The sequence below is a fragment of the Halyomorpha halys genome, unplaced genomic scaffold (assembly GCF_000696795.3).
Source record: "Halyomorpha halys isolate HHAL.00 unplaced genomic scaffold, Hhal_1.1 Scaffold20.1, whole genome shotgun sequence".
Lineage (NCBI taxonomy): Eukaryota > Metazoa > Arthropoda > Insecta > Hemiptera > Pentatomidae > Halyomorpha > Halyomorpha halys.
This window is the reverse complement of record NW_027110474.1, coordinates 1512618-1526160: the sequence shown is the minus strand read 5'-3', so window position 1 is coordinate 1526160 and position 13543 is coordinate 1512618. Positions and strand designations below refer to the sequence as shown.

At 28.5% G+C, this 13543-nt stretch overlaps 1 protein-coding gene across 1 annotated transcript in view; it reads right to left on the bottom strand.

Annotated features, from left to right (window-relative positions):
• Positions 1-13543, bottom strand: part of LOC106681667 (zinc finger protein 236) — a gene marked incomplete in the record, with an annotated part of 38745 nt that overhangs the window by 10061 nt on the left and 15141 nt on the right. The window contains 11 exon segments of the mRNA XM_067048668.1: positions 20-150; positions 228-298; positions 1854-2011; positions 3551-3743; positions 4660-4888; positions 5924-6101; positions 6459-6664; positions 7878-7945; positions 9568-9776; positions 10991-11099; positions 11492-11637. Coding sequence (XP_066904769.1) covers positions 20-150; positions 228-298; positions 1854-2011; positions 3551-3743; positions 4660-4888; positions 5924-6101; positions 6459-6664; positions 7878-7945; positions 9568-9776; positions 10991-11099; positions 11492-11637 — 1698 coding nt within the window.

Genomic DNA, 13543 nt, shown 5'->3' with positions numbered 1-13543 from the left:
TGATAAATTAAACAACTTGCCTCATATTCTAATGCTGAAATAAAGCTCTTGTTACAGGTTAAGCAAGTATGAGGTTTCTCTTGTGCATGAATTGATTTATGAACTGTGTAATCTGCTTCGTTTGTAAAGACTATATTACAAATATCACACCTGTAAACGATAGATATAAAATATTAAAATGAAAATATAAACTTAAAACAAAATCTGAGGACTTATACCCAGCTTACTTTTCCAGAGTCTGCGGCAGAAGATTACCAATACCATCAGTGATGACTGCTCCTTCCATTTCTAAATTGGGCTATAACAAACATGGGAAAACAAACTTAAAAAAACGAAAAAAAAAAGAAAACAAAAAAAAAACTGCCAAAACTAAAGGACACATTGAGGGAAATTATTCAAGAATTTTTTATCGTGTACCTTCCACTGTTACAATGATTTAAAATAGTTATTCAAATTTTTTTGTCAATACTTTCTCACACATATCAAGACTACAGGAGAAAAACAATAAATAACCTATTTTCCTAAATGTTCCGGAGAACAAATTTTTCCTTGAAAACACCTCTATAATTTACACAACAGGCATATAATTCGACAGCAATTTTGAGCACTTAAAGTTCATTTTTCATTTATTAAATTTAATCGAGTCCACCATCTAAAAATCTATTAGGAACCAGTAACAACTAATTTTGGAAAAAATGTTGCTAGTTTTTCTCGAGTAATTTTCATACAAGATTAATTCAAAAAGTGCATTCAACCACTGAAATAAAAAGTATAGCACCCTCTTGAAAAATGTGTTTCATTTCTTTTTTCTTAATCTTATACAATCTTTTTCTACAGAATATTTAGATTAGATGATTTTATAAAACTTTATTCCATGGAAACAAGATTATTTATACATAAAGATCTTTGGATATATGCATATGAGGAATTAAAGCATTTAAATACTATTTCATTGCTTAAGTCGGGATACCTCTCCAAAAAAAAGCTTAATACAATTAAAAAAAAAATTGATGTTTTATTAAACAGATATCTTGAAATAATTCTATAAGTTAAAAAAATTATATAAGTATTTCACAAAACAATGGTTGGGACAAGTTGTCTCTAGAATGATGTGTTAATTATTAGATCTTTTTTGAAGTACAAAAATCACATCAGTATTTTTGGATTTAAAAGATATCACAGATTCAGCAAGACATCTTCGACAATTAAATGTAAGTCATCGGTTTATTCTGAGTATTCAGCATTCCGCAACGCTAGACTGCAACTTTTAACTGTAGGGATATGTTCAATCTATCCCTCCTTTCTTATTATAACAATATCTGGGATTCTCCAAAGATAGATTTTCTATCTCATTACAATTAATACTGGACTGCACTGCAGTTTCTTAATACATAGACATTGAGGGTCGCAATGAGTCAATTTTATTTATTTCTATTAAGTTTTATAAACATCTATGACTACCTCCTCCACATTTCTAAGGTTATACAGCGATATCATACCAAAAGAACTAATCGAACGTTTATTTTATTCAAGTTCGTTTCAATTTTATTTATCAGAAAGCTATATTTTTATTTGGGAAATTTGTTTTCATAAAGAAGTTTATTTTATTTAACATATATTTTATTAAATGATAAATCTTCTGCGGAAACATTAGTTTAATAGACAATTGATAACATTTCCAAAATACTCATACATTTACCAGTTTATATTTCATCCAATAAAACAAATACACCACAATATTACAAAACACGAATAATTATGTCAACTCTTTGTTTAATAAGAACTACCATTATATATTAAAAAAAAAAAAATTAATTAAAATAGATATAAGTATATAAAAGTAATTGTGATACCTGTAAAAATATACAATTATCTAATGAAGTTTCATAGATCTGCTTTTGTGAAGAAGCTGGTGAAATAAAAAGATTTTTCTCTTCAATAATTGTGTACTGTCCATCTATCGGCTCATCAGGATTCATAGCAGATAGAGAAAAACCACCATCTTCGTTTGCTAATGAAAAATTAAATTTATTAATATTTGAATATTAATTACTGTGACAGTATATAATAAATAAAATTGAAAAGAAAAAATTAGTTTCAATCAGAAGTCAAAATGTCAATAATTATAGAGAAAATGAGAGGGGCGATATTACAATGAGAATACTTTTGGAAGGTTTCCATCCAATGCCTCCCATAACTTGGTCTTTGTCATTGATAACATAAATAGCCATTGTGTTGCACTAATGTCCTTATAGATTATCAAAAAATTACGTTTTCATATTTGATCCTGAAAAGAGCTGTCAATGAAAACTTGGACAAACAATGAAACTTCACTGAGGGATAAAAGAATCTTTTTTTATTGTTTATCTATGAAGATCTTCGGCCACATGATGTGGTATTTTTATAGCATGTAGAAACAGAAATAAACTATACATATCACTCAGACACACATTGCAGCAAACCATGGGTTCCCTGATGCAGCAACAAGTTATCCTGGAAATCAAAGATCTCATGTCATCAATCAACATTTTGTAAGCCCCGACTCTTTCTAGAGAAACCGAACCACAAATCAAAATGGAATATTGATGTTATTATACTGTCCCAAAGTCTCCCTTCCTTTCTCTTCTAGGACAAGAAACGTTTCTCTGAAGATGCATGCTATCTATTAAAGTAATATTTGACAAGTAATTAACTTTTTGGATAAATAAATTAATTCATAGACAACATAAATTAAAATATATTTTATGTTGAACAGGTTGGATCCAAGAGCTTTGAGAAGGTAAGCAGCTTCAGTTATCTGGGGTCAGAGGTTAACTCCAGGAAACATCTCTCAAACGATCAGCAGAAGGATAGCAAAAGTGGGCCAGAGTTATTTTGGCAAAGCACTTCAGAGCCGAGATTACCCTAAGTAAGACCCTAGTCCACCCAGTTTTAATCTATGGATCATAAGTCTGGGCATATCCTGTAACGGATGAGAAAAGAAGTTTTGGTCCTCTTATAGAGAGTGGCATGTGGAAAAATAAGAAGCTCACAGGACAACAAAGCTCATCTCCACAGGTTCAACAGACTGGAGCGACTACAGTGGGCCAGGCACATCATGCAAATAGATGATGCTGAGACACCAGAGAGGATACTAACTCCATGAAAAAAAACTAAAACAGAATTGATAAGCCAAACATTAGATGGGAGGACTTGCGAATGCATGAATCCTACTTGGAATTTGGAACTGGAGTGCCGTGGCAATTGATCATACCGACTGACAAAGGCTTTTGTAGAACGCTAAATCTCAGTGACGTGATGTCACATATTTTGAAAATTCAAAATATTGGTTCTTAGGCTATTTTAGATTTTTTTTATTCTAAAAGAAATTCAATTTATTTTTAATTCAGTGGCAGCTTAGATCATTTAGACCTCAGTAAAGTACATTAGGGTAACCTCCAAATTATCTAATTGTTACAAGTTGTACTTATTTATAAATGTTTGAATATTTAAAATTTATATTTATTGTGTCTATTTAATGTCATAAAAATGATAAGTCAGTTTTGAATACCTGTAATCGTAAAGTGCTGACCAGGGGGCAGAGAATTGATAAAGTCCCTGAGATCATTTTGTAAGCCATTTTGATTTTTAGCTTCAACAGGCTGCTCTTCTTGGAGAAGTACTTCATTCTCTTTAGGAGGCTCAATCTCTTCGTTGCTCTCTTTTTCTTGACCGCACTCAACAGCCATTGGTTTATATGTCATCTGCAATATATACAGATCAAATAGGCACATGAGCAAAAAACTCATGTAAAAAAATAAATTATATAATTTTTGTTTGTTCATTGTTTTATATACTTCTTTTGCTCTGATGCACTAAAACCAAATTTGTATTTTTTAATGTTATCTGAAAAGGATAATAGGTTGACTTGTTCTTGGCTAAATATTACTATAAACTGCTTAGGTTTAATAGCAATTCCAAAACTTTAAAGTGAAATGAAAAGTGGCAGTACGTAACCTTGCACATCAAGAACAGACTAACATTAAGTTCTTAAATATTAAGGTAAATGTTCTGATTTTTGTTTAATAAGATAGGGTTCTTAATGACATTTTTGAAAACTACTTCCGTAAATTCCAAAGATCTCAAAATAAGTAAATGAAATGATTATATATATTTATTGTTTCCATAGTCATGCCCTACAATGGAAAAAACAGTTTTTACAACAAATAATTTCATCAACCAATAATAAAACTACAAAAACTTCTATAATTGAAGATTATATAATTATAACCAATAACTATTACAATTAAAACATTACTATCAATTGCCCCTTACGGTTTGTAATATAAGTAGTTAATATTAATTAATTAATAATAATTGTAAGTAATATTTTTATTTTAATAGTTCTTAAGTAATCTTCAATTATACTATGTACATGTATTTTACAATTAGTTGAAGAAATTATTTGTTCTAAAAAAACTGTTTTTTTCACTGTAGGACATGACTATGCAAACAATAAAGTAGCGAAATGTCACCTAAGTATAGGTATATTATTGACTGATCAAAACTTACAAAAATATTTATCTACAACAGTCAAGAAGTTGTCAATGTACATATAAAATTTGTTGACCAAATACACATGGTTTACTTTAAATAATTGAACTAAAAATTGATACTTACGGAACCAATTTTAGGATGAATTACAATATGTCTTTTACAAGATAAAAATGATTTGAAGCCAGCACCACAAACTGGACAAGCCCAAGGAAATCCAGGCAGATGATGGTCATAATGCCTTTTGAGAGCGGATTCACATGAATAAACTTTCCCACAATCTTTGCACGAATATTTTCCAGCAGTCGAATGAATCTCCAAGTGTTTTTTTAAGAGAGTTGATCTGGTGAATGAGCTTTAAAAAGGAGAATAGATAAAATTTAAACAGTTAATGAGTAAGAAAACAATAATAACTAAAACTTTGATATGCTCTCAATAATATAATAAATCTGGAATAGTTTATTAACTTATACAACTAATATTTAGATACTAATACTGAAAGCATAATTAATTAATATGAGCAGTAAAATGGTTTGTCAGAAACCATTTATGTCTGTAAAGCATAACTTTTTTTTTATTGTTTTACAAAAAAATTAATCTATTTGACCTTTAGAGAAAAGATATTTAAATAATCTTTTAGGTACTTGGGAACTTGGATAAAAGTTACAAAAAGCTACTTCATAATATCAATAACAGCTGTTCTAACATTTATAATGTAAAAAGAAATGTAAATTACATTGACTACTCCAAGAACAAAGAAAAAGAGAAAGAATTTCTTCAAGAGTGTTTTGAATCATGGAGGCGATAGGATTCTAGCTAAGATGAATTAGACAGTTTTTTTGAGATCTTCAAGGCTAAAAACCGCAATGATCTGAGACCAAACTTGGTAATGAGTAGAATAACCTGTTCTGAGACCCACTGTGCGCCTCACAGGGGCAAATCCACGAGTATGCAACTCTTTTCCTCAAGTTAAAACTCCAATTTCAATCCTTTCTAACTTCTCAAAACTGCTAGAAAGACTATTACAATCTCGAGTTTTCAATTTTCTAGACTAATCTAATTAACTTGATTCTCTCCAATCTGATTACTCTATGCAACAGCTGGAATCATAATTATCCGTGATGTTACTAACGTTCAAATGATAAAAAAATTTACCATTCTGGACTTTTCCAAAGAATTTTGATTTCACAAGCCATTCTATCTTTTTTTTTTTTTTTTTAATATAAGTCATCATCATTTTTCAACTATTCTACCTGTTGGTGTCAACCTTTCCCCTCTTAAGGTGATCTGGTTAGGATCATGCTCAACTGTCCCATTAATATGTGTAAGTTTAATTAACAAATTTAATCATTTTAATAAATATAACAAAAAGCTAAAACAGTTTTCTTACCAAGGGCAGAGACTGCATTTATATGGAATGTCACCATGTTTTTTACGACGATGGGATTTTAATAGAAAAAGCTTTTTGAATTCCAAATTGCAGTCAGCGCATTTCCATGGACTTATATCGATTTCATCTTTTTCTTTTTCTTCTTCTTCAAGTTCACTGCTGATATCTACAATACTACCTGTAATTAAAGTTATAGATATTAAAAATAATAAAATCAAAATAAGATATTGTCAAATAATGATGTTTAAATTTTTTACAAATTGAAAAGTTGTAAATACTTCACCCATGATTTTTAGTAAGGTATATCAATGATTACCATATCTTCTTAAATAATCAGACAGTTATTTGTTTATTAATTGAAATAAAATTATAGTTGTGGCAACCTTCAAGATAAAAATAAATAAAAAAGGCCGGTTCATTAAGTCTTTACTGGTTAATGTAGTCTTTCAATTGATTATATTATGTTATTGATTAAAATATGTAAAAAATCAGCCAATTCTCATCAATTGCAAATAAAAGATTATTAAATAAATACCATTTTCAGTGAGTAGAACGCTTCCATTAAATGAAGGAACATCAATTTGGTCAAGGCAAACAAAAGAAGATGGTGTAGGATCTTTAACTTGAGACGCTACTTTAATTTGGGATAATTCTATTGGGGCCGATGTCTCGATTTCATCTTGTACTTCAATTTTATTCAGATCTTCTTCCAAAGACAACTCTACATTTTCAATATGTTTGCTATAAAAACAAATAAAAGAAAGTGGAAATAAGATTTATTTAAAAAACTATACAAACAGTTACCTAAGAATTTATTATGGTTTTATCATCGATTTGATCCATTTAAATAAGAAATTAATAAACTCATAATGAGTATGTTTCTAGTGTATAATGTACTTGTAGAATAAATTTGTCACTGGTACATTTTTTTCTTGTAAATAAAAACAGTTATTTGGCTTCCCCACTATCGGAGACAGGCAAGCTTTAAATTCATACAGCAAATAAAAAAAAACATGATGTCTTCAGTTCGACCTGAGTTTTAGGTCTTCATCAGGGGTTATGGCGTAGAAGTTGCAGGCCTACCTTCTACGCCATAACCCCTGGTGAAGACCTGAAACTCAGGTCGAAACGTCGGCATAAAATAAATAAATATTGTTTTGTTTATTTATGTTGTTCTTTGCTGACCGAACCTCCCGATAAACTTCTCCAATCATTAATCTACAGTCAATTATCTACACCTCATTGTAACTAATTATTATATTATTTAATATTATATTGTCAGTTCTGTTTCAACTGTTTCAATTTTTAATGTTAATTTAGGAGTAGCACCTCAGATAGTCTCATTTTTTAACTTTTTATTTATGCATGCTGTAGCTTTCGGCGTTTATCAGGATATAAATCTGTACATAACAATTTAAAACAAGTTATTACTACACATTATGACAAAATTAAGTTACAATTCTAAGTATATTTTTTATATAAATTATATTTTTGTTGCAGTAGATGTCTTTGTTGATGCTGCCATGAAGTTGGAGTAAATCGGATTAAAAATAAAAAACCATAATGAACCAGACTTATAGATAATTTCAATTTCAAATGATTCTATTCTAAAAGTAATTGATGACAAATTAACATATTCTAATACACAACGTCCTGCAATATGGAGATCAAAACTTAAAGTTATGATTTCTTATTTTAAAAAAAATAGATAAAATAGTAATTCAATTTTGTGGTAATGTTGTAACAGTAACTTGTTTTTAAAATTGTAAGTGCAAATAAATATGGTACTGGACACCGAAAGCAACAGCATACATAAATAAAAAATGAAACTGTCCAAGGTGATAAACCTAAATTAATGGTATTATTTAACATTAATTCAATTTATTTAATATATTAGAAAATATCAAGCAAAGTCTTCAACCTATAAACAGATAAGGTTCATTAAGAACAATACCTTTTTATTCCATTTTGCAACTTCACTGTGTTGGAATTCCAAGTAGAACTATTTGGACCAATTTTATACTGAAACAAAAAAAAAAACTTAATTGTAACATCCACACATTGTATTTAATGTGTTGTGACTGCAGTTTAGTTTGGTAAAAAAACTAGAATGCAAGAAATATCTTTGTTTACATATGTATCCACATTTTCTAACCTCATCATTATTTCATTATTAGTTGGCATGATAAGTAACATAACAAACAAAAAAATAATTAATAAAGAAAAGAAAAATACAAAGATCTTAGAAAAAAAAATACAATAGAAAAGAAATAATACTAATTAAAATATAACTACAAAAAAAAATAAAACACGATGTAAGCTTCAAATATATAAAGATAATAAAATAATACAATTTAAATATTACTAACTGTAAACAATCTATGAATATTGTTTCAAGTAAATTTTTATTTATTTATTTAATACTAGATCGGTCTTGTTGTTGGCCTTACATGGTTGATATAACCGCTAATTTTTTTTTTTTTAACAATTGATAATGCATGGAATAGTGTTAGGTAAAAAAAGACAAATAGAAATTATAAAAAATAAATAAACAAAAACTGTCTATAAATTACAGAAAATCAGAACATTTTGTAATTAACTAAATAGAAAAAGAAATGATTTTTTTTAAAGAACCAAAAGTAAATTGGAACATTTTGAAAAATACTGACATGTTAAATTAACAGTTAAGAACTAACGTATGAAATGACCAAATAAATAAATAAAAAGCATAGTAATAAATAAATAAATAAGTGAGTCAAGAGCTTGTTAGATGAACATTTTACTTATTTTTAGGAGATAAAAAAAAAAATGAAAAACATCATTCTTTATTTTGATGGCCTGACTATGAAAAAAAAGAGTAAATTTATGACTTCTGCCTCAATTCAAAGGATGATATATTTATTGGATAATTATTTTTATTTTTTCAGTGATACGAAGGCTGGGCGAATTAAAATTTTATGAACTAAATTGTCAGATTCATTCAAAGTAGAGCTTACAGGAGTAACTGGAGTTAAAATGAAAATTGAACTAAAATTCCTATCCTATAGAAATTATTTATACAATTTAAGGAATCTAGTTCTGAAGATGTTAAGGATACGGTTACTAAGAAGATTAATAATAAAATGAGCAACTTTTAAACTGCCATCTTGTAATGTGTGTGGGCTCGTTGCTTATACAGGTATGTACACCTATTGAGGTCACTTATATAGTTGACCTCAATAGGTGATCTGACAGAATGCCTCTGCAGTACACCACGTGTACGGCCAGCCGAACACATTTTTGGGTAGTTAACAATAGAAGTACTGCCCTCACTTGACGTTCAAATACCTGCTCATCACTACTAAGTACATGAGTTAGAATGTTGAAAATTCTTAGATATTGAAGAAAAACAATATGACTGCATTTTATTCATTTAAAATATATAAATGAAAACAAGATTAATACTACAAATAATAATATTTAGCCAAATTGTAAAGTACTGAATCATATTTCAAAATTACATACAACTTGATATGACCCAGCTATAGATTCATAAGCAATAATTTATATTTGAATAAATATGTAAGCAATCTCGCTAAACAATGTATAATGGGACAAATTTGAGAAAAATTGAAAACAAACCAAATAAAAAAATATACACATACCTTCAGCGGTTTCTGCTGGTTGTGTACTCTAATATGCCTATTCAAATCTGAGGGCCTCTTGAACTGTTTAGTGCAGTGATTACAAGCGTATAACTTATTATTATTTACTTTTCTTTCTTCAACATTAACTTTGTTTATATTTTCATCTTCTTGCACAGTAGTTACAGTAATGAACACCTTTCCAGAACCACTTTTACTCACTTCATTCTCTGTTATAGCATTAAACAAAATTAAAAAACTTTTATAATATAAGTTGAAATATAAAATTCACTGGATCATTAATTAAAATATACTTTCACAATAGTATAGAACTAAAATTAGACTGATAATAAAAGATAAAAGATTTCCAATCTCAGGCAACTCTAAGAGGCAGGAGATAAGGATAAAAAATTCATTAAAGCCTAGTATGCTAGTAGTGCTAGTTACTATTTCGCAGAGGTTTTTCATCTAACCCAATGAAGTTCTTCAAATAGACATTGGTTTTTTGACATAAGAATTGGAACCTTGATCATTGTTCCATCCAACTGATATAACAGTTATTGTACCATACATCCAAACAATGGATAGATTGCTTATGCGAATGTAGAAACTATAGATGGATCACAAACTTTAGATAAATGTAGTTATGAAACATGTTCTAGTTGTTGCCCTATGTATCTTCATAATTATTGATCACACACAATCGTTATGTCAACTGGCGTTAAAGCAGAAGTTGTTATATTGTCCACTTGCGTAGTCACGACTGCTCTCTTGGCAGATGTAGGCTTGCTTGAAAAACTTCATTTTTTACAATAGGGTTATATGATGTGTTTCATTGGATTCTTCTTTATCTCCTCTTTCCAACCATAAATGACAAACTTTATTTTTCAACAACCATAGGTCAACATAATGTTTAGTTTTAGTTTTTTTGGTTTTTAGTAGTTTTCAATTTGAAAGCTATTTAAAACTATTAAGTTAACTATTTAACTATTTAAGTTGCTATTATTACAATTGCTAACGCAACCCTTAAAGAGCTATCCTCCTCAAAACAATCAAAATCCTCCTTTCTAATAAAAATTGAATTTCCATAACTAGTTGTCAAACATAATTATCAGCATTGTGTACAACTATTCAGAATCCACACAGACAAACAAACAATATATAGAGATGTAAATATAATATCTTTGAATTACCAAATTCAAAGTTTATATTTTCCGCTCTCTGTAAGGAAAACAAACAACTTTTTAACATATTGTGCTAGTATTATTTATACACAGTACCTCTTATTATGATATATGTGAAACCTTTAAATTGAATTAGACTTTCATTTACGCTGAAAATCATTAGCCAAAATTAGCTTTTTAAAACAAAGTTTCAGAGTATGATCGTCAGAAGAGAAATTAATAAAGACAAAAATTGATTACAATAATACTAATATCCTTACCCTTATTTGACGAATCCGAAGATGTATCAGCATTAATATTGAGTTTATTACCATCTTTTTCTTTTGGGGAAGTAGCATTTGGCTCATCTTCAAGTTTTGTCAAATTACTCTACAATGACAAATTAAGATAATGATGATATAATATAATAACTGACAGTTTAGGAAATTTAGACAAATTACGAGCATTTAAAATTTCAAAATATAAACAACTTTTAAAGGCATAATTCCAATTTGTTTTTATTTCTAGATATAATATATCAGTACCCCAATAAATAAATCTGGAAATTGAAACAAATGGCCAATTGTCCAAAACTTTCAAAGTTTTGGACATTAGCCCTTATTGTTCTCAGATATAATGCAGTATAAATTTCAACTTTACTTTACAGGGCAAAATTTTCAAAGTTTGATTATTTAACAAAAATTTATTATTTGAAAAAAACAAAAAAAAGGTTACATTTTCAAACAATAGTTTCTAGTTTTTAAACAAATGAATAAAATTACCTGAGGGTAAAGTGCATGGGCTTTGGTAAAGTGAGCATTAAGGCTTCCCAACTTCCTGAAAACACAACTGCATAATTTACATTTGAAATTCCTCTCGTCTCCATCAGCACTGAAGTGTAATCGCTTAACATGGGCTTGAAGATTTCCTTTAAAAATAATTAAATATTAATTTTACCTGGTGACCTTGATGAACCAATCTAAAGTAAATGAAATATGAGATCAAATTACAAACAAATATGTTGAAAAATATGATTTTTTTTATGTTTTACGATTAGGTAATTGGAATCGGAAATAAGACAATAATATAATCTCAAGTTTTCTGAAATAAACAATTCTTTAAAAAAAAAAATTTGAAATTACGTTCTTAGTGAGCTGTCAGGGTGGAAACCATGGTTTAGAACACGCCCTGGGTCCACTCAACCCTAAAAAAATGAGTACCTGACATTACTCAGGAGATAAATTAGGTGAAGCACTACACAGATATAGTTGTATCTGGTATTCATATATCTGTATATAATGTTTAGTTTCATACCTGATTTCTGATTAGCATCTAACTTACGTCAATTTCTTTTTCTTTCTAAATTTTTTTATTTAGCACTATTATATTATTTCCTCACATGGATGTATTTTTTATTTTTTTTTAATGCTTAGCCTGTTCTAGTATTTTTTTTTTTATTATTATCATTTATTTCTTTATTGTAATTTACAACTATACAAAAAAATGCAATAAGTAAATATGTGGTATGTTTCAAACACTTGAAAATCATGGAAAGGAGCCACCCAATGGTGGTACTTCAAACATTAATTTAAATTAGAAGGTCCCATGGCCATCTTCTTTTCAGACGCCTCGGAGCATTATCAGGGATTGTTAAGAATGAGAGTTTAAGAACTAATAGGTTAGGAGTTTGGAATGAGAAGAGGCATATTTATTTTGGGCAAAATCTGCAACAAAAGAGATGTTACTTTTGTTCTTAGGTTAACTATTAAAAAAACAATCATATTTACATTATACTCTAGATCAGTAAGAAGTGTGACCTAACTGACATGAACTTGGATTCAACTGGTGGGTAACATTGATATAGTAAGGTTTTAATGATTTAAACAAATTAAGAACCTGTTGGGAGTTTCATTTTATCTCGAGTTAGAGTTACCCAGTGGAAACTAACAACTGCTATAAAATTTTAAGATATATTAATGTTAACAATGATTCCATCCAAAAAAGTATTAAAAAAAGAAGAGGCAGTAGAGCATATATAATAGATGGTCCAGTTAGCGGTCAAGAAAAGTAGAAATATAACAGAAAACTATTTACAATAAATAGTTAAACTAATAATTTATTTATTAATTGATTAGTAGTTTTTTTTTCAATTTTAGTACCTTTCTTAACCACCACCTGGACATGATCCATCATATTGAATTTATTCAATTCATATAATTAATGAAGTAACAAGTATAGGATATAAAAGATTACAACCTGGTATATCAGGAAATCATATTTTTTTTTTTTTTAAATCCTTCAATTGGAGATATAACAGACTGCTATCATTCATTCCTATTTCATTTTATAAATTATAAATGGTCGTCCAGTATCTTTTAATAAGCATAGTTTATTGTAACTTAATATTATAAATAGGTATATTTTATCTTATAATTTAGGTTTAGTTAAAACAAATTTTATATTTTATTTAGTTAACACTTTGACTGCAGGGACTCTCCTGGAAAACCACTTAAAAGTACAATTTTTTTTTTTTTATATTTTCTTTTCTTTCAATCTAAATAAGCACTACATAATGTATAAAATTTAACATTTAGTCAAATAAAGTTTTTAAACCACGACACCTATTGTCATTACCCGCCTATGCCACAGTATTTATGTACGCAGTTAGCTGATATATGAATGTTTTGTGTGTTATTAAACTGAATTAGTTAATTAAGGACTCTAGAAAGTTGTTGTGATATCACTGTATTATCTATAAATCATTTAGACAACATGGAATAATTCAAAACAATGTAAACAAAAAATAGTAAATTATTAATCACTAAAAAAAAAAA